This window comes from Dermochelys coriacea, chromosome 10 (genome assembly GCF_009764565.3).
Source record: "Dermochelys coriacea isolate rDerCor1 chromosome 10, rDerCor1.pri.v4, whole genome shotgun sequence".
Taxonomy (NCBI): Eukaryota; Metazoa; Chordata; order Testudines; family Dermochelyidae; genus Dermochelys; species Dermochelys coriacea.
The window spans coordinates 77,776,681-77,801,473 of NC_050077.1; the positions used below are offsets into that span (position 1 = coordinate 77,776,681).

Below are 24,793 nucleotides of genomic sequence, written 5' to 3' on the forward strand. Positions count from 1 at the left end.
GTTTGCATGCTCTCAATACTCACACAAACAAAATGATGTTTCCTTCCCTGATGTTTTACAGCCTAAGTAAGACAAGACACATGACACCAGTTGCACCATGATAAATGAAGAGGATAGGAAGGGAAGAGTATTTGAAAGGACGAGTACATAGGAGAGAAGAGGTTGATTAGTGGATGAGGACAAAGAGTGCTCTAGGTATACAGGGAATCTTGATAGAAGACATAGTGGAAATAGGAGACGTAGTGAACAGTAAAGCAAAAGGATTGGCAAGAGAGTAGATAGTGACAGGGCATGATGTGATTGGAAGGGAAGAGGCTTTTAGTAACAGGATTTTGGACCGACTTGATGGAAGGAATTAGAGTATTCTCAGTGGACATGGGGTTCAGCAACAGGGACAGTGAGGAAAGGGTGGATTTGGAGAAGTTAAAGAGAGAAATGACAAAATTTAGCAAGGGATGGGCTATAGGGAAGGAGGGGAAAAGAGGCTAGGAAGATGCAGAGATTGGGTTTTGGGAAGAGTGTGGCTGTAAGGCTGAATCAGGCCTGATGGCACCAAAATCCTATATGCTTTTCTCACAAGACTGAGACCCAGCTGGCAGACATCTTGGGAGATCTACTGCTCTTGAAAGATTTCAGGAGCATCCAAACATGAACTGAAAAACATAGGCCCTTCCAGTTTTGGAACTGATTCTGAATCAGAATCCCAACCTTACCTTGAAATGTAACAGGGTTCATATTTGAGGAGCTGGTGTTGGCCCAACCTTGTTATGTGCACTCAGAGTGGGTTACAATCATTATTAATTATCCTTCTCATTTGAGATGTGCAAGCATGATCTCCATTTTACAGGTGGGAAAACTGAGGGAGAGGATAAGTGACATACCCAAGATAAAAGGAGGAGTCAGGATCAGCATGAGGATTCCTGACTACAAGGCCCATCCGCTAGCCACTAGACCACATACCACTTTTTGTTACTGAGTAAACACTTGTAGCGAGAAGGTTCTGCTGTCAATATAGACTATATTCTCCATTGTTTTGCCTTAACTCTACACTCTGTTGAGAAGAGGAAAAACAACCCCTGGCACTTCCAAAAGCTGCTGCTTTGCAAACTGCTCTGGGTTCCAAAATCAGCTTGGAGCCTATTTTCCTTTTGCTCTGTAAGATGAGCTCAGTGGCTTTCACTTTCCAATTTGTCAGCTTTTCCTTGCAATTTGTCAAGACCATCTGTATCAATAATGTGCCCTGGTTGAAGGAAATGAGGGGGAGCGAGGAAGTGGGTCGAATCAGAGACTTTTTACAAGATTACTAATCAAAGAGCATTGTGGAATTCACCAGTACAAATCCTGGAGGCTTCAATCCCCTAATATTTCCTTCCAAATGAAGGGCCAAGATCAGACTTGGCAATAAATAAATAAAAAAAAAAATCTAACGATTCTGTACCAAACAGCATCTGCTTTAGTGGCAACATCACTGGGATGCAGCATTCAGTTCCAGTTGTCTTTCTTTTTATTCAATAATTGCAAGCTGTAAGAAATTGTGAGGACAGGTGCAAAGGATAAATCAATAGGGCCTTTTTAAAAAGCTTTGCCACTGAACCACAGAACTAAAATATCCACTTTTCAGGGAGCTGCTGAAGTGCATAAGCAATGGTCATTGCTGCAATCACATTAAACAATACACAACTAGATTATTAGCAATAGTCTTTTAGTATCTACAGAGCTCTTCAATTTAAAGGCCAAGCCGTAGAAGTTTCTGAACAGATGTTCTAGCACTTGTGCTGTATTGACAATAGGTACACTACTGTATCTCTTGGTTAAACCGTTTTCATGTTCTTAAGGCACAAGAAGAACAAAGCAAAGCAGTTATGCTACTGTCAGAAACTGTACAGATCAATTCTTTTAGGAGCTGTTTATATCTGAAGTGAACTTTATTTTTAGACATTGTACACATGTCAAGACAACCTCTGGGCAAAACAGGAGTAGCTCAGGTGACTAGTGGAGATGCTCCACCTCCACAGGATGATTCATAATGATCAGTCTTTAAATGGATGCTGTTCCAAATTGGTTCTGTGATACTTCTCAATTACATTTCCTACATCGCGACTTGCAAACTCAATTACGCTCCTAGCTCCAACTTGTCAAGGTGCCAATTCACACACACACTTGCCAACTTATTTGGCAATTCTTGGTTTAGTGCCTCTGTGCTAAGCGCTGACCTAGCCTAGCAGCTTGTCTGATCTGGGAAAACCAACTGACGAAGGGCTCTACCCTCCTAGGACATCAGGCATGGCGCTTACTACCAGAAGTAGTTCCATTAAATCAGACCTTGGGTTGCTAAACACACACGATGCAACAGAATTAAGGGGGATGCGGATTTCCAAAATGGTACCCATGGGAAAATAAACAAACGCTTGCTGCAAATTCCACTTATGGCATCAATAGAGAGACCACTGAAGAATGAGTAAGAAAATGAGGACATTCTTCTGCACATGTGGAGGATCTGTAACATGACGATCTTGAGGATATTCATTCCACACAGCAGTCTTGGGAGGCGAAATGAGGTTTCCTGTGTTGCATGCCAACTGGCTTTCTATTTGTAAAATAATACACTAGATGCAGGGATCTCCCAACTGAGTTTTAATCATTAGACTGTGTTGTTGAGCTCTGTTGTTACACTGGCTTAAATGAACACATACAAGGCTTGTGCCGGGAACAACTCAGCCTTAGCTGGCCCCAGTATCAAGAGAGGAGGAAAGGTGGCTTCATACCACTTTTCTGTGTTCCATCCCGCTGCTCCAAGTGTGAGCTCACTGCAGCTGAAGACTATGCCCTCAAGGATCAGTCACCAGCAGATATTCACACCTGTCTAAGGGAGTGAGGGAAAGTCAGGGGCCTTCTTGTCCCTCTACACAGGCTCCCTGCATCATCAGTCAGAACAGTGTGGAGACCGGCTCCATAGGCAGCTACTTTCCTCCTGTGTAGGGACTGGGCAAGCAAAGATGGGGAAGGAGTGTATGCAGAGTCGCCTTCACCCCCCCACAGCCAGCACAGCTAAGTTGGCACAGAGTGGGAGATACACTGCACCGGGACAAGGGCTGGCACAGCTTGCTGCCCCTGGAACAAGGGGAAAGCAGGTAGCAAATCATGATACTTCGAGTCTTAATTCAGTCCCTGTTCTGCTCCTCGGGCAGCGCACCCATGGAGATTGCAAGGCTAGACTGGCACCTTCGGAGTTTACTTGTTCCTTTCTAAGTTGCAACCTTCTTTGCCTCCACTAGCAGTTTCACCGGAGTAAGAACAAACTCAAGGATTTATTACCACTCTCCTGGTCGGATTTATAACAAACTAGGACAGGGAGAGCGAGAGCAGGGCACAAGCAACGATGCCGGTGTTTGGCTCAAAGGAAATACAAAGGATTTTCGTTACATGAGACAGCTTCTGTTTTCAAGGGAGAAAAATAATAAAGGGCTAGATTTTGCAACCCTTCCATTAGTGAACAGGTAGCCAAGTACGTCCATAGGTTTCAATGACACACAGCACTGCTCACCAACTGGACAGAGGGATAGAGCACTGTCTAGTCACAGAAGCATTAAATATAAGCCAAGACTACGGCCAACTCTTCCAAGTGGCGAGGAGGATGTTTGAATAGATCTATCTAAAAATAAAGACCCCTCAGGCTTCTACTGAGGATTAGTATAGCACATATACCATTTGGGAATGGTCCTGGCAAGGGGCAATTACACTGCATTCCTTCTCATTTGTAACTTTGGGGCACTTGCTTTGGTCTGTGTATCGCACAATCTCCTTCAGGTTGAATCCATTTCCCTCCACAAGGCATGACCCACTTCTCTTTCAAATCCCTCCCAAGACTCACTGCTTCCACCATGTCTGCAAGAAGGGAGGCTACAGTAAAACTATAAGAATAAGAGAAAACCCCACTAACTCTAAGGTATACTCGTCTGGGTTTCCCCAGTGGATCACTTCTTATTTTAGACTCTGATCCCTTAGGACAGGGAATATTTTTACTTTGTGCTCTGTACAGAACTGACAAATAAAATAGTAGTAATGAACAATCGTGAGTATTACATAAAAGGGGATACTGCATCTTTTCCACTAGACAACAAGACCAGGGTTCTCAACCAGGGGTACGCGTATCCCTGGGGGTACACAAAGGTCTTCCAGAGGGTACATCAACTCATCTAAATATTTGTCTAGATTTACAACAGGCTACATAAAAAGCACTAGCGAAGTCAGTACAAACTAAAATGTCATACAGACAATGACTTGTTTATACTGCTCTAATGAGAACGTCCGCAATTTTTCAGTAGTACTCAGCTGTGACACTTTTGTATTTTTATGTCTGATTTTGTAAGCAAGTAGTTTTTAAGTGAGGTTCAACTTGGGGCGTACGCAAGACAAATCAGACTCCTGAAAGGGGTAAAGTAGTCTGGAAAGGTTGACAGCCACTGAACTAGACAACTGGTAGAGAAATTTTCAATAGGATATTCACCTCATGTATTAGCTGTCTACCTCTCTAACCATTTAAAAACAAAATGCAGGCTTCATATAACTTTATACTTAAAAATTAGATAGAAAATTTCTCAAGAGCTAGTAAGAACGTTCTTGTCTCATAAAAAATGGAGTCTCATGAACTCCATCTCAAATTGCTGTAAAAGAAAATACAGATTTGTACAACGACTACTGATAGAATTGCTATTATTGAAAGCATTTGAAAGAGTTCCTGGTGCTTCTCAGACACAAGTCAAGACACAGTCCCAGCCCTGAGGCTTTTATAAACAATCTGTTTAGACTGTAGATAAGACAGCACGTGAGGCTCAAAAAAACAAAGTTTCTGCCACATTCACTAGAGCACAGCACCTGTAGCTAACGCCAGAGGAAATCCATTGTCAAGATACCTTACAGAGTGCTAACATGACACGTTCATTCACACGTGCACCCGCTATTCTTTATGCTTTTGCATTAAAAGCAGCAGCAGATCCAGTTTTTAAGCCTGTCAGATTGCACACGTACCCGCATATATGTGAACAGAAAAGGAAAGTGCCTTTCCTACTCACATACACTTAGGTATAGAACTCTTTCGGGAAGCACAGAGGCATCTATGTATCCCAGTCCAAAACCATGTCCTGGATCTGTTTTTTGTTTAGCAGAGCACCCCTCTATCAATGAACCACATATAAGTGACTAGCCGCCTGAGTGATAGCAGCATCTTTCTGATTTGCAGATTAAACAGCTGCAAATTCATGATAGGCAGACGGGGTTTGGGTTTGGTTTTTTTGCACAGGTTTGCTAAGCTGCCCAGTTGCAATTGCCTGTGTTGGATCCCATGTGATGAAATGCCTAGCATTTCCCAACAAATCCACCGGATTAATGGCAACATAAACAGCTTCTCGGCATACACAAAAAAATCTGCTGAATGCGTATTACACCCGATCTGATTGTGCCAGTCACCATACTCACTACAGTCCTGATCCAAATCCCATGGAAATCAATGGATGTCTTTCCATTGACTTCAGTGGGTTTTGGAAAACACCCATTAACTGTCCATTGCCTCATGATCTTTCGTTACTTCTTTTATCTAGATCCTGTCTCCACAAGGCTGGAGTCTACCAGGACTCTTCTCATTCAGATTTTAGACCAAAATGCGGCCATCCAGAGTTGTGAGTTCTCATCATCTCTGAAATCTGGCCACTTTCTTAGATGTAGAAATATGGATTTAGGGATCCAAACTTGAAAACGTTGGCCCTTGTTTTTTACTCCCATCTATTAAACCAAAGGGACAATGAGAAGAGATTCTGAATGGTTCTGAAATATTCAGCCAAAAGACACCACCATTGAAATGAATTGTATTGAATTGCACACACGGCACTCTAACCACCAACTCCTGTATCCATTATTCCTGATGGGTCTGCTGATAATGACATGATAGACCATAGCGAGAAAACTCCAGTGCGGATTTTGTATAACACACTAGTTGAGTGTTGTGGGTCTTATTCTAATGGCTGGTCCACATCAAGGATAAGACCTATTACTGCTACTGCAAATCATGGAGAAACGTGCTTTTGATGGTGAAAGTCCTGAGATCCATTCCTGTTAACAACCCTGGGTGGTAGTTCATTACAGTCATACATTCTAAAGTTTAGTGCTGTTTGGATCAGATATTGTGTTTCCCTCCCTTTACACAAAGGCACAGCAGTTGGGAACCGGACTCCGACTCAGAAGAGTCTGAATCTGTCACTGATCTGATGTGTGATCTTGGGCAAATCACCTCCCCTCTCTGTACCTCTCCTTCCTCTCTTTGTGCTGTCTTGTCTATTAGTCTTCTTTGGCGGTCTTGTCTATTTAGACTGAAAGCTCTTCATGGCAGGAACCATCTCTTACTATATGTTTGAACAGCTTCTATCATGATGGGGCTCTCATCTTGTCTGGTGACTCTAGTAACTACCAGAATACGAATATGAATGATGTTATTACACTGATGGATATTTAAGGACATTCATAGTATTATTTAAAAGAGTTTTTATGTTTCTGAACTTAACTAGTCCAAAGAAGCATTCAGCACTTCCAACAATCCCGCACAATTCAGGCTTTATAAGAATACCAGATAACTCCCAGGAAGCGTGAACCCTCACAACTTCTCAAGCATTGATGGCCCAAAGCTACCTTTTCAGAACTCAAGATCACAACTTGGGATCCTGTTGAACTGAGCTCCACTGACAACTGGCAACTGATGAACTGAGCTCCACTGACATAAATCAAAAATATTACAGCCCACATGAGCCAAAATAAATGATAAAAGTGATCACCGTCTGATCCTCCAAATACCACTTACTCCCCTGGCAACACCTACCCAAGGACTCAACATAGGAAATCTGTCCACTGTGTGAAGAGAAAGACAGCAAAGCAATCAGGAATAGATACAGTTTTGACACCTGCTGTGAGCACATGGTTCTCTCTCACAGGGGTTTAAACTGAGCACAGGATTATGGAAATGTCCCCCTCTTCCAAGGCCTCATGGCTGATTGGTTTGTTTTAAAGTCAGTCACCCAGACAAGAAAATTCCATAGAATTAACCATAGGTGTGTCCCTGCATCACAGTGCTTCCCTGATGGTACCAACTGCAGCCGTTTGATACTAACTAGACACACAAATTTAGGACCCAGTTCTGCAAGATATTGAGAGCTCTGAGATCCTCTCCTCAAAGGATCAGCTCCAGTTCATCCATTTCAAACGGGTATTACCAGAGTTGCTGAGAAAGTGCAGACGTGCAAGAGGATTGTGCCGAGTACTGCATTTCTGCATTCTACTCTGGAGAGGGAAATGGGGAGGTGCTAAGTGAGAGAGCGAACCATGTGCAGAGACTATATGGGACAGAATGAAGAATTCCAGAGAAAAAGAAAGACAGCACCAGAGCAGAGAGGAGAGGCTGAAATGTTATTAGTTACTGGACTTAGGGGGTGGGAAGGCAACTTATCCTCTTTGAAAGGAAAAGACACAGCTGTCCCTCTCCTGTAAGCTCCCAGCCTTGAATACTGTACATGGACTACTTGAAAACAGCAGACTACATCTGCATATTATACATATTATATGGAACCTGATTCTGAGCTGACTTGCATCCATGTGAATCATGAATGGCTCCTATGAAGACAATGGATTGGCACCACTGTTGAACCACGGTAAGAAAGAACAGAATTACACTCGTTGTCTTCAAACAACCCAGCTGGCTATTTCATAACTGCATTCTCCATTTGATGCGAGGTGCTTACACAAACAACACTGACTTGGCCCCAACAGAAAACTGCACCCAGCTCTATTCTTCTAAAGAAGGAAGATTGCAACTTCACGAAACCAGGAGCCCAAAGCAAATGTTCACAACAGGCAGGCTTATTCCAGTGCTCACAGTTCCAACATATTGACTGATTTCAAATAGTCCTAGACAACCTATCTAGTTTATGGGTCCTTAACCCCATATTTAGGAAAGCGTTTCTATTAAGGACAACACTTAAGCACCATACTCAATACGGCTGGACTCAAATGTGTGCTCATGTGCTCTCCTGAACCAGGGCCTTAGACCTCAGACTTGTGACTTTCAACTTCTTTGTGGATTCTAATGAAAATACAACAGCAGCTTTGGACTTGACTGCAAAACATTCATGGCACATAAAAGCATTACCCCCAGCACCAATTGCTTAGCTGAATGCCATGTATATCTGGCCAAAAGAACTCTAAAACGCTATTTCACAGGTGGCATGTAGGGATTAAAGTTTCTCAAGTTCCTTGATGATGTAAAGTGCTTTGTAAGCATCCGATGAAGTGAGCTGTAGCTCACGAAAGCTTATGCTCAACTAAATTTGTTAGTCTCTAAGGTGCCACAAGTACTCCTTTTCTTTTTGCAGATACAGACTAACATGGCTGCTACTCTGAAACCAATGCTTTGAAGAGTTCTCACACAAAGCATGTTCATGAGAACAGATCCATGCCAGATATTAAGCAGCACACAAAACCATGCAATTACTGCCTCTCAAAAAGTTCTCAGAGACCAGCAATAATGAAAGGATGATATCAGATATGAGGAACATATAATGGATTAGCATCCTGTTTAAATGTAAATGCTAAAGAAAATCTAACTTTCATCTCTTAGCTTTCCTGTCACATCAGAAAAACAAAGGTTGATTGTAGTTTTTACAGCAGATCTTTAACCTAAAAATGAATATATGGGTCTGTATGGTTTTTCCACACTGACTGGGACCAAAAAAAAAAAAAAAAAAAGCCATTATTTTAAGTAGCTGCAACATAATACCTGTTTACTACCATGCTAATTTTACTGTATGCACAAGGGCTCGGTGGATTACATTACTAAAACAGTTGCTCAGCAGAATGTTAACATGTACACAGCAGTCTAATTATGGGCACAGGGAGACTTAGTGCAAACAGATCAGTCAAAGTGGCTGAACAAAACTATACGACACCAACGGGGCAACCGCACAAAGCCAACAAGTGTTTTGAACCTGCTGACTGCTCATGACCACAAACTAAAGTACAAACACAAGGCTAATTCCAAGCTAAGCAAAACACAAAGGTCTTTCGAATTTCTGAAACTGCACTGAAAGAAAAAGTAAGGAGAAAGACATCTGATGGGTTGAGGGGGGTTTGCTTTCTTTAAAAATCAACACTTCTATTATCCTATTGTAAAGTTAAAAGACTAGCTAACCTGCTTCAGACCAAGAGCTATACCTCATAAGGCCATGAACCTGAAACAAGACATGTGCAGAAGACTCCAGTGCCCAGATTGACAGATCTTGGGAGTCTAATTCAAAGTGCTGTGCAGAGTATTCATAGGTGGTAAATCTAATTTCCTGGAATTTCTTAGATATCTTAGCTCTCTCTATTACATGTATATAAGCTGCATTCACAGATATCAATGTTGGTCTAGATCACAAAATCAAAAATAAATGTAAAAAAAGACAAAATTGTTCATAGCTTTAGCCCTCCAACCTAAGGTGTTATCCCACTCATGAACCTCAGCAAACACCGAATTATACCTGCTGTGAAGCAACCATTTTTGAAAAGTTTGTCCTTACAATTCTATTGAAAGAGCTGGAATAGAATATGCCATACTTGCTGATAGCTGAATCACCTCTGCAAGAAGCCAAATTTACAAATGAAATGGATGAGTTTTGCTTAAAAGCTGATGGGAAACCATTGCTCTCTGACCATGGCTAATGCACAGTGCTATGGGAAAGGTGAGGAAAAAAAATCAGAATATACCTAATGACGCAATACTATACCATGCAACTTTACTTCTTCCTGATCCTATCTGGTGATCAAATTATACTCGGAATCATGGTGGTTGGAAGCTGTTTACAGTTTCTTAACTTGTAATGGTGACAAAACCATGGACTGTAGTACCCTTCATATTAAAAACAAGTTCAATAGGTTGACAAACAAGGGAGAGATTTTCAAAGACAGAAAATACAAAGTTAGCATCCAACTCCCATTGCAAGTCAATGGGGTGCCTTTGAAATTCTCCCTCCCACACTAAGATATAAGCCTTTCAAATGTGATCATATCATATGTATTACACCAAATGTTAAAAAATAAAGATCAGTTTACTCCAGTTCTGGGCTCCTTTTCCTGGGCAGTTTTCCCCACCAACCTATATCAGGTGTATAATATTCCTTTTTTCTTTTTCTTGTCATGCTAACCTATTTTTCCTGGTATATCACTGATGAAGTCTCATCTCTCCTTTACTTTAACCTTAATTTCAAAAACGCATTTACCTTGGCAGCTATAAGACAAAACCAATGTACAAGTACAATTTGCAACTGTACTTCATTTCCTTCCGTTATTACATATCATGTGTGCAACTTGGAATGCTTCTATTTGATTATCCAGTGGAGCAAGTGTTAAGATGCAATCATGCCTTATTTCCATAAATGTCCATACCTTATTACACTGCTACATATGGCTGTTTTTACACAACTTGGGTTTTGTTTTTTTTAAAAGGTACAGGGCATATAAAAAACAGAAGATACTTGAAATGTTTTCAAGCCAGCAAAGGATAAAGACATCAAAAAGCAGTCAGCTGGATCAGAACCATTTATGTCTGACATGAGAGGAAAAAAACTCAGATGATTTTCAAATATAAATGCATCGTTCTTCTTAAACAGCAAATGATGCCTTCAGCTTATGGCTGATTGACCAGGGTGAACCATGCAAATAAAGATGCACATAAAGACGAGGGGGGGAAGGGACAGACATAAGACTGTGACCTGCTGGGGAATTGAATCATTAACGTGTTGAACTGAAGAACCTGTTTTGTGAGATCTGCGCTGCAGAGACTGAGAGGACACTACTAATCAGCAGTTCATGTCACTCAAGAAAGCTTTTCTATTTCTAACCAGCATAAAGTGAAACAACATTTAGATTTTTTTTTAAAACAGGTGTTATTTCTATTGGGAAGGCAGGGTCTCTAATGGAAGTCAGGATATCGGAGTTCTATTCCTAGCTCTGTCACTGACCTGCGGCATGCCCTTGGGCAAATCACTTCACCTCTACATGCCTCATTTTTCTCTTCTACCCTTTGTCCTGTCTATTTCAATTGTAAGCTCTTCAAGGCAGGGAACTCTCTTTTACTCTGTCTGTACAGCACATAGCAGAAAGGGGCCAGGATCTCATTTGGGGCCTCTATGGTCTTTTATACTGCTGACAAATGTAGGATTATTTATGAAGCACTGACAGTGTGCGTGGAACTGTACAAAATGAATACATCCCTGTTTTTAAAGGCTTACGATACAAATAGAGGAACAGTGCAGACAGGACACACTTGGAAATCCAGAGGAAGGCATAGCCTTTTAGTTTTTAAATGTTATTAATTTACTTCTTATGAGCATCCCAGAAGGGAGCAAACCTTAAGGAAGGAAATGAATGAGGGTAGAGCCAAAAGGGGTTGGTGAATTCCATCCATAGCAGGCAGCATTTAAAAAACCAGTCTCCATGACCAATGACCAATCTCCGTGAACATGGAAATTGACTTTGGAGACAAATGGCATAAAATGATACAAAACACCTAAACATAGATAAAAGTCTGTAGTTATAATCCATTCCCTGGAATGCTCTGCCTTCAGGCCTAATGTACTGAAGTTATTCTGTTCACATCTGCCTCAAAGACTTCTCAGCTTCACATATACAGTAGCTGGGAGTGATTCCAGAGCTCTTCCTGACATTTGTTTGGCATGATGTGCTAGCTGGACATCAATTAGGCCCTGCCTTCAGCTTGTCTGACTGCATATGCAACTGACGGCTTTCAGAGATAAACAGCAGGTTTCTATATATTGTGATGAAATGGAATGCAGCCGTCAGTGAAGTCATGGTGCTTAGGCAATGTTCTAGAAGTCAGCTCTAATCAAAATATTAATCCATTCAGGGAACTATGCTGGAGCCAAAACTAAAATTCACGAATTCTAAATAGTACATCAGGTGAATCCAAAGTACACAAACTGCCTGTTCCAGGAAAGAAAAAGAACCCTGGGAGAGAAGCATATATACTTCACCTTACACATCCAACTGCTTGCCTGACTGGGTTTACATAGAAATCGACCGCAGTGCTTCTGAACGACACTCTCAAGCAAGAGCCGCTGCGCACTGGTACGTGCAGTAGCAGCAAGTGTCTCTTTATCCAAATCAGGGCTTGAGTCACGCTGGAATGCTTTGGAACACCATTCCAGCACTTTTTTGGGAGCCGGAATGCTGTTCTGGCCCTCTGGAAGCATTGGAACTGCATTCCAGCACTTCTTTATTAAGGACTCGAGCACTGATCCAAATGAATCCACGGCATACATCCCAAAGGGCCAGAGAGAAAAAATGAAGGTAGAAGGTGTGATACAGACACATACACCATTGAAGACAAAACTAAACAAGACTACTGAGCTGCAAGACAAATTAAAAAATAAATAAAATGCAAACACTCCAATTTCCACAGCAGTAAAGAGAAAACAAGGTCCCACAAAATAAAGTCAGCCCTCTACTCAACAAGTCACATTTACACATAAATCAGTGAAAAGAGCTGAGGTATTTGACAGTAAATATGCAGTTTGTTTAATCTGGCATACCTGACTTCTTTTCTATTTTTACAGTCTGGAAAGAGAGCTATACCAGTATACCAGCAGCTAGGTTATTTTTGTTTATTTTTTGCATTTCTCTTGTCTTAGTGAAAACAGACTAGTCAGTTTCACTTTTTTTTTCTAGTTAGTTTCACTTTCCGGCCTTTATGTACCATTACCGAACAAGATTTTCAAAGCAAATCAATGGTTTTGGGTGCCCAAACTGCAATACCTTGAAGGGGACTGACTGATCTTCAGAAAGTACTGAGCATCCTCTGGAAATCAGGCCCTTTGAAGGTATCTCAGGCACCCAAAAATAGAGGCATCTAGTCACTTTATCAAAACCTTGGCCACTTAATTTTACAGCAGCCAAAAGCATGCTGGGTGCATCACAGAACAAACAAAAATAGAAGAGCTAAAATCCTGACCCAAATGAAGTCAATTGCAACACACCTGGACTTCAAGGAAGTGAGGATTTCATCCAAAGTCCTTGGCCCAAATAGCTAGTGATTTAAGACATGATCCTGTAAACAGCTGCACACATGGTTTAGCTTTACAACATAGATTCATAGATACTAAGGTCAGAAGGGACCATTCTGATCATCTAGTCCGACCTCCTGCACAACGCAGGCCACAGAATCTCACCCACCCACTCCTACGAAAAACCTCACCTATGTCTGAGCTATTGAAGTCCTCAAATTGTGGTTTAAAGACTTCAAGGAGCAGAGAATCCTCCAGCAAGTGACCCGTGCCCCATGCTACAGAGGAAGGCAAAAAACCTCCAGGGCCTCTTCCAATCTGCCCTGGAGGAAAATTCCTTCCCGACCCCAAATATGGCAATCAGCTAAACCCTGAGCATATGGGCAAGATTCACCAGCCAGATACTACAGAAAATTCTTTCCTGGGTAACTCAGATCCTACCCATCTAATATCCCATCTCAGGGGATTAGGCCTATTTACCCTGAAAATTTAAAGATCAATTAATTACCAAAATCCCATTATCCCATCATACTATCTCCTCCATGAACTTATCAAGTAGAATCTTAAAGCCAGATAGATCTTTTGCCCCCACTGCTTCCCTTGGAAGGCTATTCCAAAACTTCACTCCTCTGATGGTTAGAAACCTTCGTCTAATTTCAAGTCTAAACTTCCTGGTGGCCAGTTATTACCCATTTGTTCTTGTGTCCACATTGGTGCTAATCTTAAATAATTCCTCTCCCTCTCCTGTATTTATCCCTTTGATATATTTATAGAGAGCAATCAAACATGCAAGAAGTTCCACTGAAATCATAAACAAGAAACTACAAATAAGTGAGCAAGAGAACAAGATGAGAAAGGACAAAGATCACTGCAGGAGGATCACATGGTACTTGGTCGGGGTCTGTTCAAATCTCCATGTTTTCGTTAAAATGTCTGTAGTCTTGTATTAAACTCACGTGGCATGAAAGTAGTAAGATTTTAGGAGGGATTTGGAAGGGGAGAGATTGATGCCTGATGAGCCGGACTGAAAGGTCTTCCCACGAGATGTGGCATGCAAACAAAAACAAAAAAAAACCAATGGTGCTGGAGATGGTAGTGGGAGAATATTGAACACGAGCACTGTTCTGTATTGTTTAGGTTGCAAACATCGCAGAGGGAATATTTAAATCAAAAAAGGAAAAGTTTGAACTGAATTGCACAGCTGCTCATGTCAGCTCAGTAAAACCAGCGTGATCCCTCATTGCCCTGAACCCTGGGGGGTTTCACCGACACCTACACAAAGTGCTTTACACAGTCACAAACAATTAAAAAAAAGAGAGATGGCAGAGGAGAATGAGGCCCCATGTTTTTTACAAGCCTTAAATCAACCTGACATAGTCCCTTTCAGGAGACCCTTTATTTTGGGCATACTATATAGTGTGTTTGATTTAGATGGCAACAAGACAACATCTAAAGACAGGCATCACTTCTCTAGTGGGTTGTTTTAAGGTGCAGGTATTTCTATTTATTCTGCCATCAAATTACCACCACCCCACCTGGAATTTGCAGAAATTCTTAACTTGAACAATTATTGAAAAGATCTTTTAATGTGAGGATGCCTTTTCTTTGCCACTCATGCCATACCAAATAGGACTTTCCCACTCCTAGGGGATTAATTATACCTGATGGGAGATTCCGATGGGAGGGCTAGGGGGTTAGAATCAGTACCAAGTAAAAAGGAAGCCCTAGAAACACAAAATGCAAAAGAGGTAGCAGCAAGCTCAGAACTGTCATTTGCTGTGGGTAAGAGAGAAGATGCAGAACCTAACTGAACTAGCAAACGGCCAAGGATGATGCAAGAAATGCAAGTAGCAACTATCTGAGGTTTAATGCAAGTACTCTGCCTAGTCAAAGACATATATCAGCATCGTCTTTGCATCATCCAGGCATAGTCCTGAACTGTGTGCTAGTGGGGACCCCAAGGAGACCGACCACATGCACACACACACACACACACACACACAAGCAGACGGATGTGGAAACAGAAAAGTTCTCCTAAGGAGTGATGTATCAGGAGAGGGAACATGAAGCCTTCACAGAACAATACCATCTAGCACATATATAGCATTTTTCATACTGTTCCTTAAGCACTTTACAAAGGAGCTGAGGATTATTATCTCCATTGTACAGAGAGGGAAACAGAGGCACAAAGAGGGGAAGTGGTCCCTTGGCAGGCCAGTATCAGAGCCAGGAATGAAACTCCAGTCTCCAGAGTGCCCAATCCATCAGGCCACACTGCCTCACTGTCAACAAGAGCTGGAGAAAGATGGGTGTTAGGACATACAACACTCCCCTCTCCAGAACCAAGCCACAGAGAGGCTGGGGGAGACACGTGACCAAGCTGGAGATAAAGACATTTTCAATCTGGATAATTAAAGAGATTTAAGCAAGACTCTTATTTTCCATTTCGTGCTTTTCCTTTGCCCTCTCTTTTTATTATTAACTGAGTCAATGGAAGCTTCGGCTTGGATGCGGGGTGACACGCACACTGAGGAGTCAAGGCAAAGCTTTAAGTTTGAAATAGGCTCATTCCGAACTAACCATAAAGCTGCTTATTTGGCACTGAGCGATGGAAATATCCAACGAAAGGGGCATTCTCAATCTGCTTATGTCACAGAGAGGTTGGATTCTGACAACGCGCAGGGCTCCAAGCGTCAGTCTGATATTAATAGCTAGACGTTGAACTCTCAGTTTGGCTGGCTTGAAGGCAGCTCAGCTGGAATGGAGATTTTTTTTTGCAGGAAACAGTAGACCTGGTTAAAGTCACATCACAAGAGATGCAGCAGCCTGCAAACTGCTGAAGTGGTTTGTGTCAACAGGGAAGGCTGTGTTGTATAATGTGAACCTCCTCTGCTTCAATCCCAGAGGGTGTTGGAAGTCCTACCGGCCACGCTGTTGAAACACTATTAATGGAATTGTCTTGGATGTGGGTTTATTATTTTTTCCCCTCCTCCTTTTAAAAGCCATCTGTTCTTAGGCCCAGCTATGAGCAGTGAGCTGCGACAGGCTATTTCCAAAATAAAAGGGATTCAGCCTCAGGGTATCATCCCACAAAGCCATAATACCTCCACATTTTCACCACTTTTGAGCTTGTTTCAGCCATTATGTAACCTTCAACACTACCATAGCAGCTGGGCCAAGAAAACTTGAACTCGGTCCCCCGAGCAATTGGCATGAGCGACAAGCCTCTGCCAGAATACAAATACAAACTTCCTGCTGCTGCTTTCTCTGCATCTACATGGCAGGCAGAAGTTCCAGGCAGTTTTTTTTTGTTAGGGATAATATTTGGATCTCCTCGAGCTCAAATGAGGCCCTCTAGTAACTTATTTAAACTGCATAGACCTACTGTCAAACAACTGTATGGGCCCCAATCCTCCCACAATCAGCAATTCTACTTCCACGGTAGCCCCAAAAGTACAGAAATTAAGGAGTTACTACTCATAAGCCATTGTTATCAACACTGCATCCGATGCAGTGAGCTGTAGCTCACAAAAGCTTATGCTCAAATAAATGTTAGTCTCTACGGTGCCACAAGTACTTCTTTTCTCCTTACTGCTGTGCCCACTTATAATAGCAAGCATAGTACTTTATGTAACAGTATGCACTCTTTACATACCCCCTTAAACATACCTGGGCAACATCAGACTTTGGGGTTGTCCTGTCCCTTATAGCCAGGGATATTATAGCATTTTATATGTTAATTGATTAAGCCACATGATCTCCTGTGGGGTGTGGATTAAAATCCCCATTTAACAGAGATAAACTGAGGCATTCAGAGGTTAAGTGACCTTGCCAAAGGTCACACAGTGAGTCAGGGTCAGAGCTGGGAAGAGAAATGAGGTGTCCAGACTCTGGACTCCCTACTCTCTCTGCATCAGTAGCATCAATCCTCATGCTTCAGGGCATTAACTGATTGCCACTTGACAGCAGAAAGAAGACTCTTCCCTTATACATAACATGGTAGTGCATTATGAAATACTGGCCAATATCATACACAAGATAGTATGATGTACATTAGGCTAGATGTACCAATGATCTATTCCAAGATGATCACGACTGTGTACTTATGTCTTAACGACAGAAGGGCAGGGCCGGATTAACGCATAAGCAAACCAGGCAGGTGCCTTGAGTCCAAATTCATGAGGGAGGCTGAAAATGGTGCACTGGTGGTGTGCTTTTTTCATTTTTGGGGGGTTGTTTTTACTGATGTCAACTGAAAGAACTTCACTCAAATGAGTAAGTGGCGTTGCAACCTGGTGCACGGGGTCACAACGCCACTCAGATTTGGGCAGCTGAACCAAATTTAAGTGGCATCGTGCCAGGCTGCCATGCCACTCACTCAAGAGAGTGAAGTTCTTTCAGTTGGCACGCAAATCCGCCCCAGTGGAAGAGCGGGCAGAGATAGTCCTCACACAGCTGAGACTCACGTAGCCATTCCCAGTAGAGCTAAGGAGAGCACTGGATAAAGAAACCAATTCCAAGGATGTGAACTGGCTGGGATGGGCATTTACTGCAGTGGCATGTAACGGAGGGAACATCCCTGAAATGTATTATTATTCAAATTAGAAGCTAGGGGCCCAGAAATGTATGTTTGCCTAGGGCCCAGTGATGGGTTAATCCAGCCCTGCAGAAGGGCAAATGGCCTCTGAAAAACTGACTAATTACAATTTTTTTTTTCTTAATCCTGCAATTTAACCACCAAATCAAATCTTTTGAAATTACTGGAGGTGGGGGGAAGGGAGAAGCAGCAAAAATGATGCATGCTTCTGCTGAGATCTAGTTCTTTAAATTAAAGCCAAATTACAAAAAAGTGAGTGGTGGTATACAGTGGGATAATGTGCCCTATGGGGGCGGGGGTGGGGGATTTCTAAAGCACACCAATGGGTTGCATGTTAATTGGTCTGTGTATATGCTGCTGGTGTGCACTAAAGCTTGCCTAGTGCACTTCAACGTAGTGCTTGTCAGGAGCACAACTGGCTGCCAGCCTCATCACTAGGCAACCCAGCAAGCTCAGCTGGGCCCAACAACCCTTCTCCAAATGGTTGTGCTTCGTGACCTGCTTCAGTTGAGTCCTTGCCTCCCTGCCCTGATTCTGACTCAGACTCTGACCTTTGGCTTGGCTCCTCAACCCTGACTCATTTCACTCTCAGATCGGTACTGGACTCCTGGATCTACACTTGCCATTGAGCTGAACTGCCGCCACGACTGCCAGGCAAGGTCTTTCTCTACTCGCTAGGTAGGCCACCCAGACTGTGGCAGCTTCCTGTTTGAAACCATACTATGTTAAAGTGCACTAGGAACCTTTAGAGCACACCAGCCAGGTGTACATGGACCAATTAAGGCACAACATATGAATGTGCTTTAGAAATCACACCCCTATGGAGCAGGTTGCCCCACCATGTAGACAAGCCCTAAGAGAATGAGAATGTAGCACTAACAAAGCATGGTGAAGGGATCTGCTTGGGCTCAGGGTTGCCAGGTGCAGGGGATGTCTGCTCAGTGACTGAGCTGCTTTCATAGATTCACAGAACTTAAGGCCAAACGGCACCATGATGATCACCTGGACTGACTGGCAGCACAACACAGGCCAGGGAACATCACACAGTGATTCCTGCTTCAGGGACGGCCATGAACACCATCATTTAAACATAACTGTGATTGATCACAAAAAGAAAAGGAGTACTTGTGGCACCTTAGAGACTAACAAATTTATTAGAGCATAAGCTTTCGTGAGCTACAGCTCACTTCATCGGATGCAAATGCAATGTATACAGATCCAAATATATCCATATCAAGATCAGCTAAATGTAATAACTTCATTTAATATACTTTCAATGCACATAACGGTGGCCATTAAAAAAAGTCAACAATTCTTGCATACTGGTGCCTGAGACATAGCAACTACTTCCTACTCTGAACAGCAGGGGAAACTGCGGAATCTCCACTATCACTGCATAGGAATTGAACATAGATGCTGCTATTTGAAATGGTAAGCCGTGTGTTGAAGTAGAAGAACATTACTATAGTTTATTCTTCCTCTGCAATGATTCCTGACCCGCCACACACAAACAACACAAGAACAACTTAATTACTGGCATAACTTCCCTGATATGCACGGGTTACATCGGGGTGAATTTCGCAAATAAAGACAAATCTTAGGGTTAAACCACCACACCTTTGGTGAAGAGAGGGAAAGGGAGCTTATATAAACTACCAAGGGGAAAAAAGTCACTATTGGGTCAAGTTTATCCATAGATAAGGTAGACCGCAATCTCTAGATAAACAAAAATCTTTGGGGCAGCCAAACCATCAAGAAACATCATATTATTGTTTAGAATGTACCCCTTTCAGTACAAGGATGACAAATTTACTCAGACCGATCAAATCAGTTCTGCCTTAGAAATGATACTTCCTCAAACTATGGCAGCCTCAAAATGCATACTGCACCACTGTGTTATAACTCAATCAGATAATCCTAATCAAGGCAGATGATGAACAGATGGGCAGAGAAGTGACTCACACCCTTTCAGCTCCACATCCTACCACTTGAGCGGCATTTCCCAAAGTAGGGAACATAAATGGACGCCAGACCGATGGGCAGACAGATATCTCAGGTCTCCATCTCAACATCTTAGCTTTCATTAGATCTCATTTCAAAGAAAACCTACAAAATTCAATGCTGAGGCATCCCCCTGAGTTTGCAGACAGCCTGAAACAGCAGCTCCCAGAGATCCAAACTGTCTCATTCATTTCACTAGGCGTTCACTTGGATGCCAGTGATGGCATTTTAAATGTCAACATTGTTAATGATTTCAGTGTTCACCATGGCATGTAACAGAGGAGAGGACTCATCATATTACAAAGATCTGCACTACCATTTCCCAAAAGTGTGGGATACACTGCAGGGCGAGGAAGGAAGAGCTAGCCAATGGGGCATAGAAGATAAATAGATTAAGATGATTATGTGGAGGGGGCAGGACTGGTTTTATTTTCTTGAATGGGTGCTTGACTTCCACCAGGTTGGGAAATGGTGCACTGGAAAGAATAGGAAACAAATGTGGTATTTACCACCCTATCTTCCACTACCTCTGCAAGAATCCCATTGGGCCAGAGAGAGAGAAACTATGCAGCTATTGCAAGAACAAAAAAGACACATCATCATCATCATATTTCCTCAGCCAGACTGTATGTGGAAATATAATTCCTGAACATGGATCCTCATTAATGCAGTCTTTAAACAAGGAAAGAGATTTGAACACAGTAAGCATTTGTTAAGCAGTAGCATGTGTCTTCCATCAGCTTTATTTTTGCACAGAGATCACCATGTACTGTGCCGGAGCCACATCCGGACTCAGGTACACAGCTTAAAATACTTCTTTAGCGGAAGGATGTTTTCCATTGGGCTTGGAGAGAATAAGCACATTATAAAGAATTCCCACTGGAAAGTCTGGAGATATGGCACAGATCTTGTTAATATTTGAACGAAGAATGTATATATTTTTCAATTATGTTTACTTCCTTCATCCCCTATGATTATTCTCCACTCCACATGTAGGGAAGAATCTGTGTTCTGAGACGTGATTTTCACAACAGACCTCTCAGACCTCCTACTGAAGAATGTTTAAAGTTATATTCCCCCAAGCCAACCCTCCCCAGCTATTTCTCTCTATTAGCATGAAGTACGAGTGTTGTCCCCAACTTCCAGAGACTGAACTCAGTTTGAGACCAGCTGGAATGGATGACAAAACCAGAATTCACTTGGAATGAAGAAACTGGTGCAAAGGCAGTTGAACTTTGAAGCAAATCTGTAAACAATCACATGATAATCATGGATAGTATATTGAGTTAGGCATCCTAAACCAGGTAGTGTGGCGATAAAAGAAAAACTGGAGGGCCGGAGATGCAGTCCACCTATACCAAACGGAGTATGTAAGGTGTGGGGTATAGTGGCACCTGCTATTGGAAAACCAGGGCTGGGACACAATTAAATGTAGTTAGGAAGTTAGAGGTGGGAAAGACGATCTCTAATTTAGCTTTGTTTCAATGAGGTCCTTCTTTCCTCTCTCTCTCTCTCTCTCTCATATATATACCCTTCCCTTACAGGCCAGGAAAGGAGGAAGACACACATCGTTATGGATGTTTCTATTTTTTGATACTTGGAGGCAGTGAAATACTCCAGTGATGGCAGGGATCCCATAAATGGATTGAGATTAGACAGAGAAAAAGGGCAGAAAAAATACCCACTTTGCCAAACCCTGGCATCAGGTATGTAACTGCCATTTAGATCTGAATGTTATGTAGGCAATTAAGGGCAGATAGAGAACACTTGGTGTGCATTATCTGTCAGCTGTTAAGTCCAGGCATGATCCATGTTTGTACGATGGCCACATTCATAACAATAACAGAAGCATGAGAACAAACCCAAGTGTCAAAGACATCGTCCAGAGAGCTGATAATCTCAATACGTAGCTGGCATCTAAAACATACTCCTCCTAATTGCATTGACTTACCCACTGTGTCACAGGGTTCATCTTTGTGTACGCAGAAATCTGTCCTAAAAAGAAAACAAAAACACAAATCAGATGTATGCTGTGCCTCAAGAACAGATTAGAGAAAACCAGTGGTCCAAGAGCCAAAGTTCTGAAACATTCCCAGCTATCAGGAAAGTCAAGGTCCTTAACTGCTTTGTATTACACATGATGACAGCACTGACTTATTTTCAAGATGACAAGAGTTATTTTGATAGTTCCACTCACTACATCCAAAGTCAAACCTAGGCTTCTTAAGATCAAACATGCAAGAGAGAACTGCCACATTAGGAATTAGAAAACCACATGTTTCTATGACATCAAAGTTTGTCAATAGCCTAGACTAAAACTGGGCCACTCACGTGCACACAGTACTGCTCAAAAGAAGTGGTCGTCATGCAATCCTGCAGCATAATCTAAAACTAAGGGAGGAGAAATCAGCGGACATTGTACATGGTTATATAGGACTAAGTCCTAGAAAAACAAGTTGTGTCGGAATCAGGGGTTCTCAATCTTTTTCTTACTGAGACCTCCCCGACATGCTATAGAAACTCCAGAGCCCACATGTGCCACAACAACTGGTTTCTGCATATAAAAGCCAGGGCCAGCGTTCGGGGGTAGCAAGCAGGGCAACTGCCTGGGGCTTTTGCTTTCTGCCCTGGGCCCCAGCAAGTCTAACACCGGCCTAGCTTGAGGGACCCCCTAAAAACTGCTCACAGCCCCCCCAGGGAGTGCCAGACCCCTGGTTGAGAACCACTGATTGGAATCACAATAAAAACTACTCTTTCAAATTCTCCCCCTATTTCATTCTGTATTTTTTTTTTTGCTCCACAGATACAGAAAATAAGAAAAAGGAAAGAGCCCAAAATAAAACAAAAGGAGGAAGCAGAAGGGGGAAAAGTAAACAAAATATTCAGATTAGAGGCAGAAAAACTGACTCAAATAAAACATGACCCAGCCTGAATTTTCATCCAAGACTTGAAACAACCACCAGCCTTTCACCAGTTCAAAACAGTTCAATCGACCTGTTTTCCCACCTTATTCACATCCCACTGTACTTCCTGGGTTTGACCAGGATAGGAAGCAGATCATCATCATCACTGTCGGTACCGCAGTAAGACCCAGAAGCCCAAGTCAGACTAAGACTTGACTGTACTAGATGATGTACAAACACAGAATAAAGAGATGGCCACCGTCCCCAGGAGCTTTTAATCTAAATAATATCAAAATATCACAAGAATGCTCCATCATGAATGCTCCAATTGGAATGCTCCAATTTACAACACAAATTTTTTTTAAAAATTAAAACAAGGTTTGCATACATTTAAATAAGGATCAGAGTATCTCCACTGTCATTGCCTCACCTTTGGGAACCTGCTTGAGCAAAGAGTGCTAGCTTCTACCAGCAGCACTGCTTTACAGATGAGTAGCCAGGGAAATCTATTAAAGCTGCTAAGAGACACCAAAGGGTTCAATCTGAGCAAAGCAACAACCTTGTCATTATTCCAACTGCCTTTTCAATCCAGGGTAAGTGGGCGCAAAAGTTATGCACATACATTGTGAGTGTGTGATTATAAGTGCCCAGCCCACAGGTGAGATTTTGTGTTTGGGGGGAGGAGGCAGGGTAAAGAGAATGTCCTGCTGGAATAAAAATGTAAGAATGGGATTTTTCAGAAGAAAATAATGGAGTGAGATCCCAAACGCCCATTTCAATGAGACTTGTTCCCTTTACTCTCCTTTGATCAAGTTGTTAAAAAAAAAAATCCCAGCTCAAGTTAGTTTAAAAAAAAATTAAAAGCAATTGAAAATCATCAATATTAACTGTCAACATTCATATTAAAAAACCCACTCTGAATATTTTCAAGCTTACACTTCATGGCAAAAGAGCTATGATTACAGCCATCAATGGGTTAAAAATCAGGCAGAAACAAAATAAGAAGCCACCACCATGCCCAGGGATTTCATTTTTCAGAGCAGTGCTGCTGCATCTGACACCTTGACATTTGCTCTTCACCAAGCTGGCACAAGAACAATTCCTGAGTTCCCAGAGCCAGCTTGACAAAGGTTTATTTAAGGACTTATTATGTTATATAAACTGGTAAATCAAACAGATGCTTTCATTGTCACAACAAATAGCTGAACTACTAGTAGATGGCAGAGGGCCATCACTAGAAATGAATTTCTCTGGACTAGCTATCTTAGCAAATAATGCATCGCAAGTCTTGCCACTTGCGCTCTGTGGTTCTACCAGGAAAGGTGTCTGGTGGTTTCAGTCAACTAGGAGAAATTACCACCATGTCATAAAACTAATGGTCTTGTAAATAATTCAGCACAATTTGCAGACTATGACCAATCTCCATCGAGGTGGAATAATCCCTCACCTCTAAGGGGGCTGGTCTCTTTTGGTCACAGTGGTGCTCTTAAGTGAAGCAATAAAAGGAAACCTAACATTTCATCTGCCATGCAGTAGTTTGCATCTGGGTCTGTGAGTAAAATACCTTCAATAGCCCGCAAAATACAAAGCCAAGAAACTCATCCTTCTGCCCCGGGACCTTGCATCCAACCATTCTGCATACTGACCATTTGTCAGGCTTTCATAAGAATACAAGAACATAAGAACGGCCATATTGGGTCAGACCAATGGTCCATCTACCCAGTATACTATCTTTTGACAGTGGCCAGTGCCAGATGCGTCACAGGGAACGAAAAGAACAGGGCAATTTTGAGCGATCCATCCCCTGTCGTCCTGTCCCAGCACAAGGCAGTCAGAAGCTTAGGGACATCCAGAGCATGGGGTTGCTTCCCTGACCGTCTTTGCTAATAGCCAAGGCTACGATTTTATCATGGATATTTTTAGTAAAAGTCAGGGACAGGACACAGGCAATAAACAGAAAGTCACGGAAGCCAGGACCTGTCCCTGACTTTTACTAAAAACATCCCTGACAAAATGGGGAGGAAGGAGGGTCCTGGCTCTCCCCCCACCTGCTCCACAGCGGCTGGCAGCTGCAGGGACCCCATTGCCCAATGGCTGGGAGGGGTCCACCGCCACCCTGCAGGGCTTGGCGTGACAGAGGAGTCCCCCATTGCCCGCTTGCCCCTGGCCGCTGAGGAATTCCAGAGTCCCTCTGC

General features: G+C 42.4%; 1 protein-coding gene across 2 annotated transcripts in view; it reads right to left on the minus strand.

Annotated features, from left to right (window-relative positions):
- The window catches only part of ADAMTS17 (ADAM metallopeptidase with thrombospondin type 1 motif 17), a 255,112-nt gene that overhangs the window by 177,040 nt on the left and 53,279 nt on the right, over positions 1-24,793 (minus strand). For both annotated transcript variants that reach the window (XM_038420717.2, XM_038420716.2), the window contains exon 7: positions 21,647-21,690. In XM_038420717.2, coding sequence (XP_038276645.1) covers positions 21,647-21,690 — 44 coding nt within the window. The remainder of the gene's footprint in view (positions 1-21,646; positions 21,691-24,793) is intronic.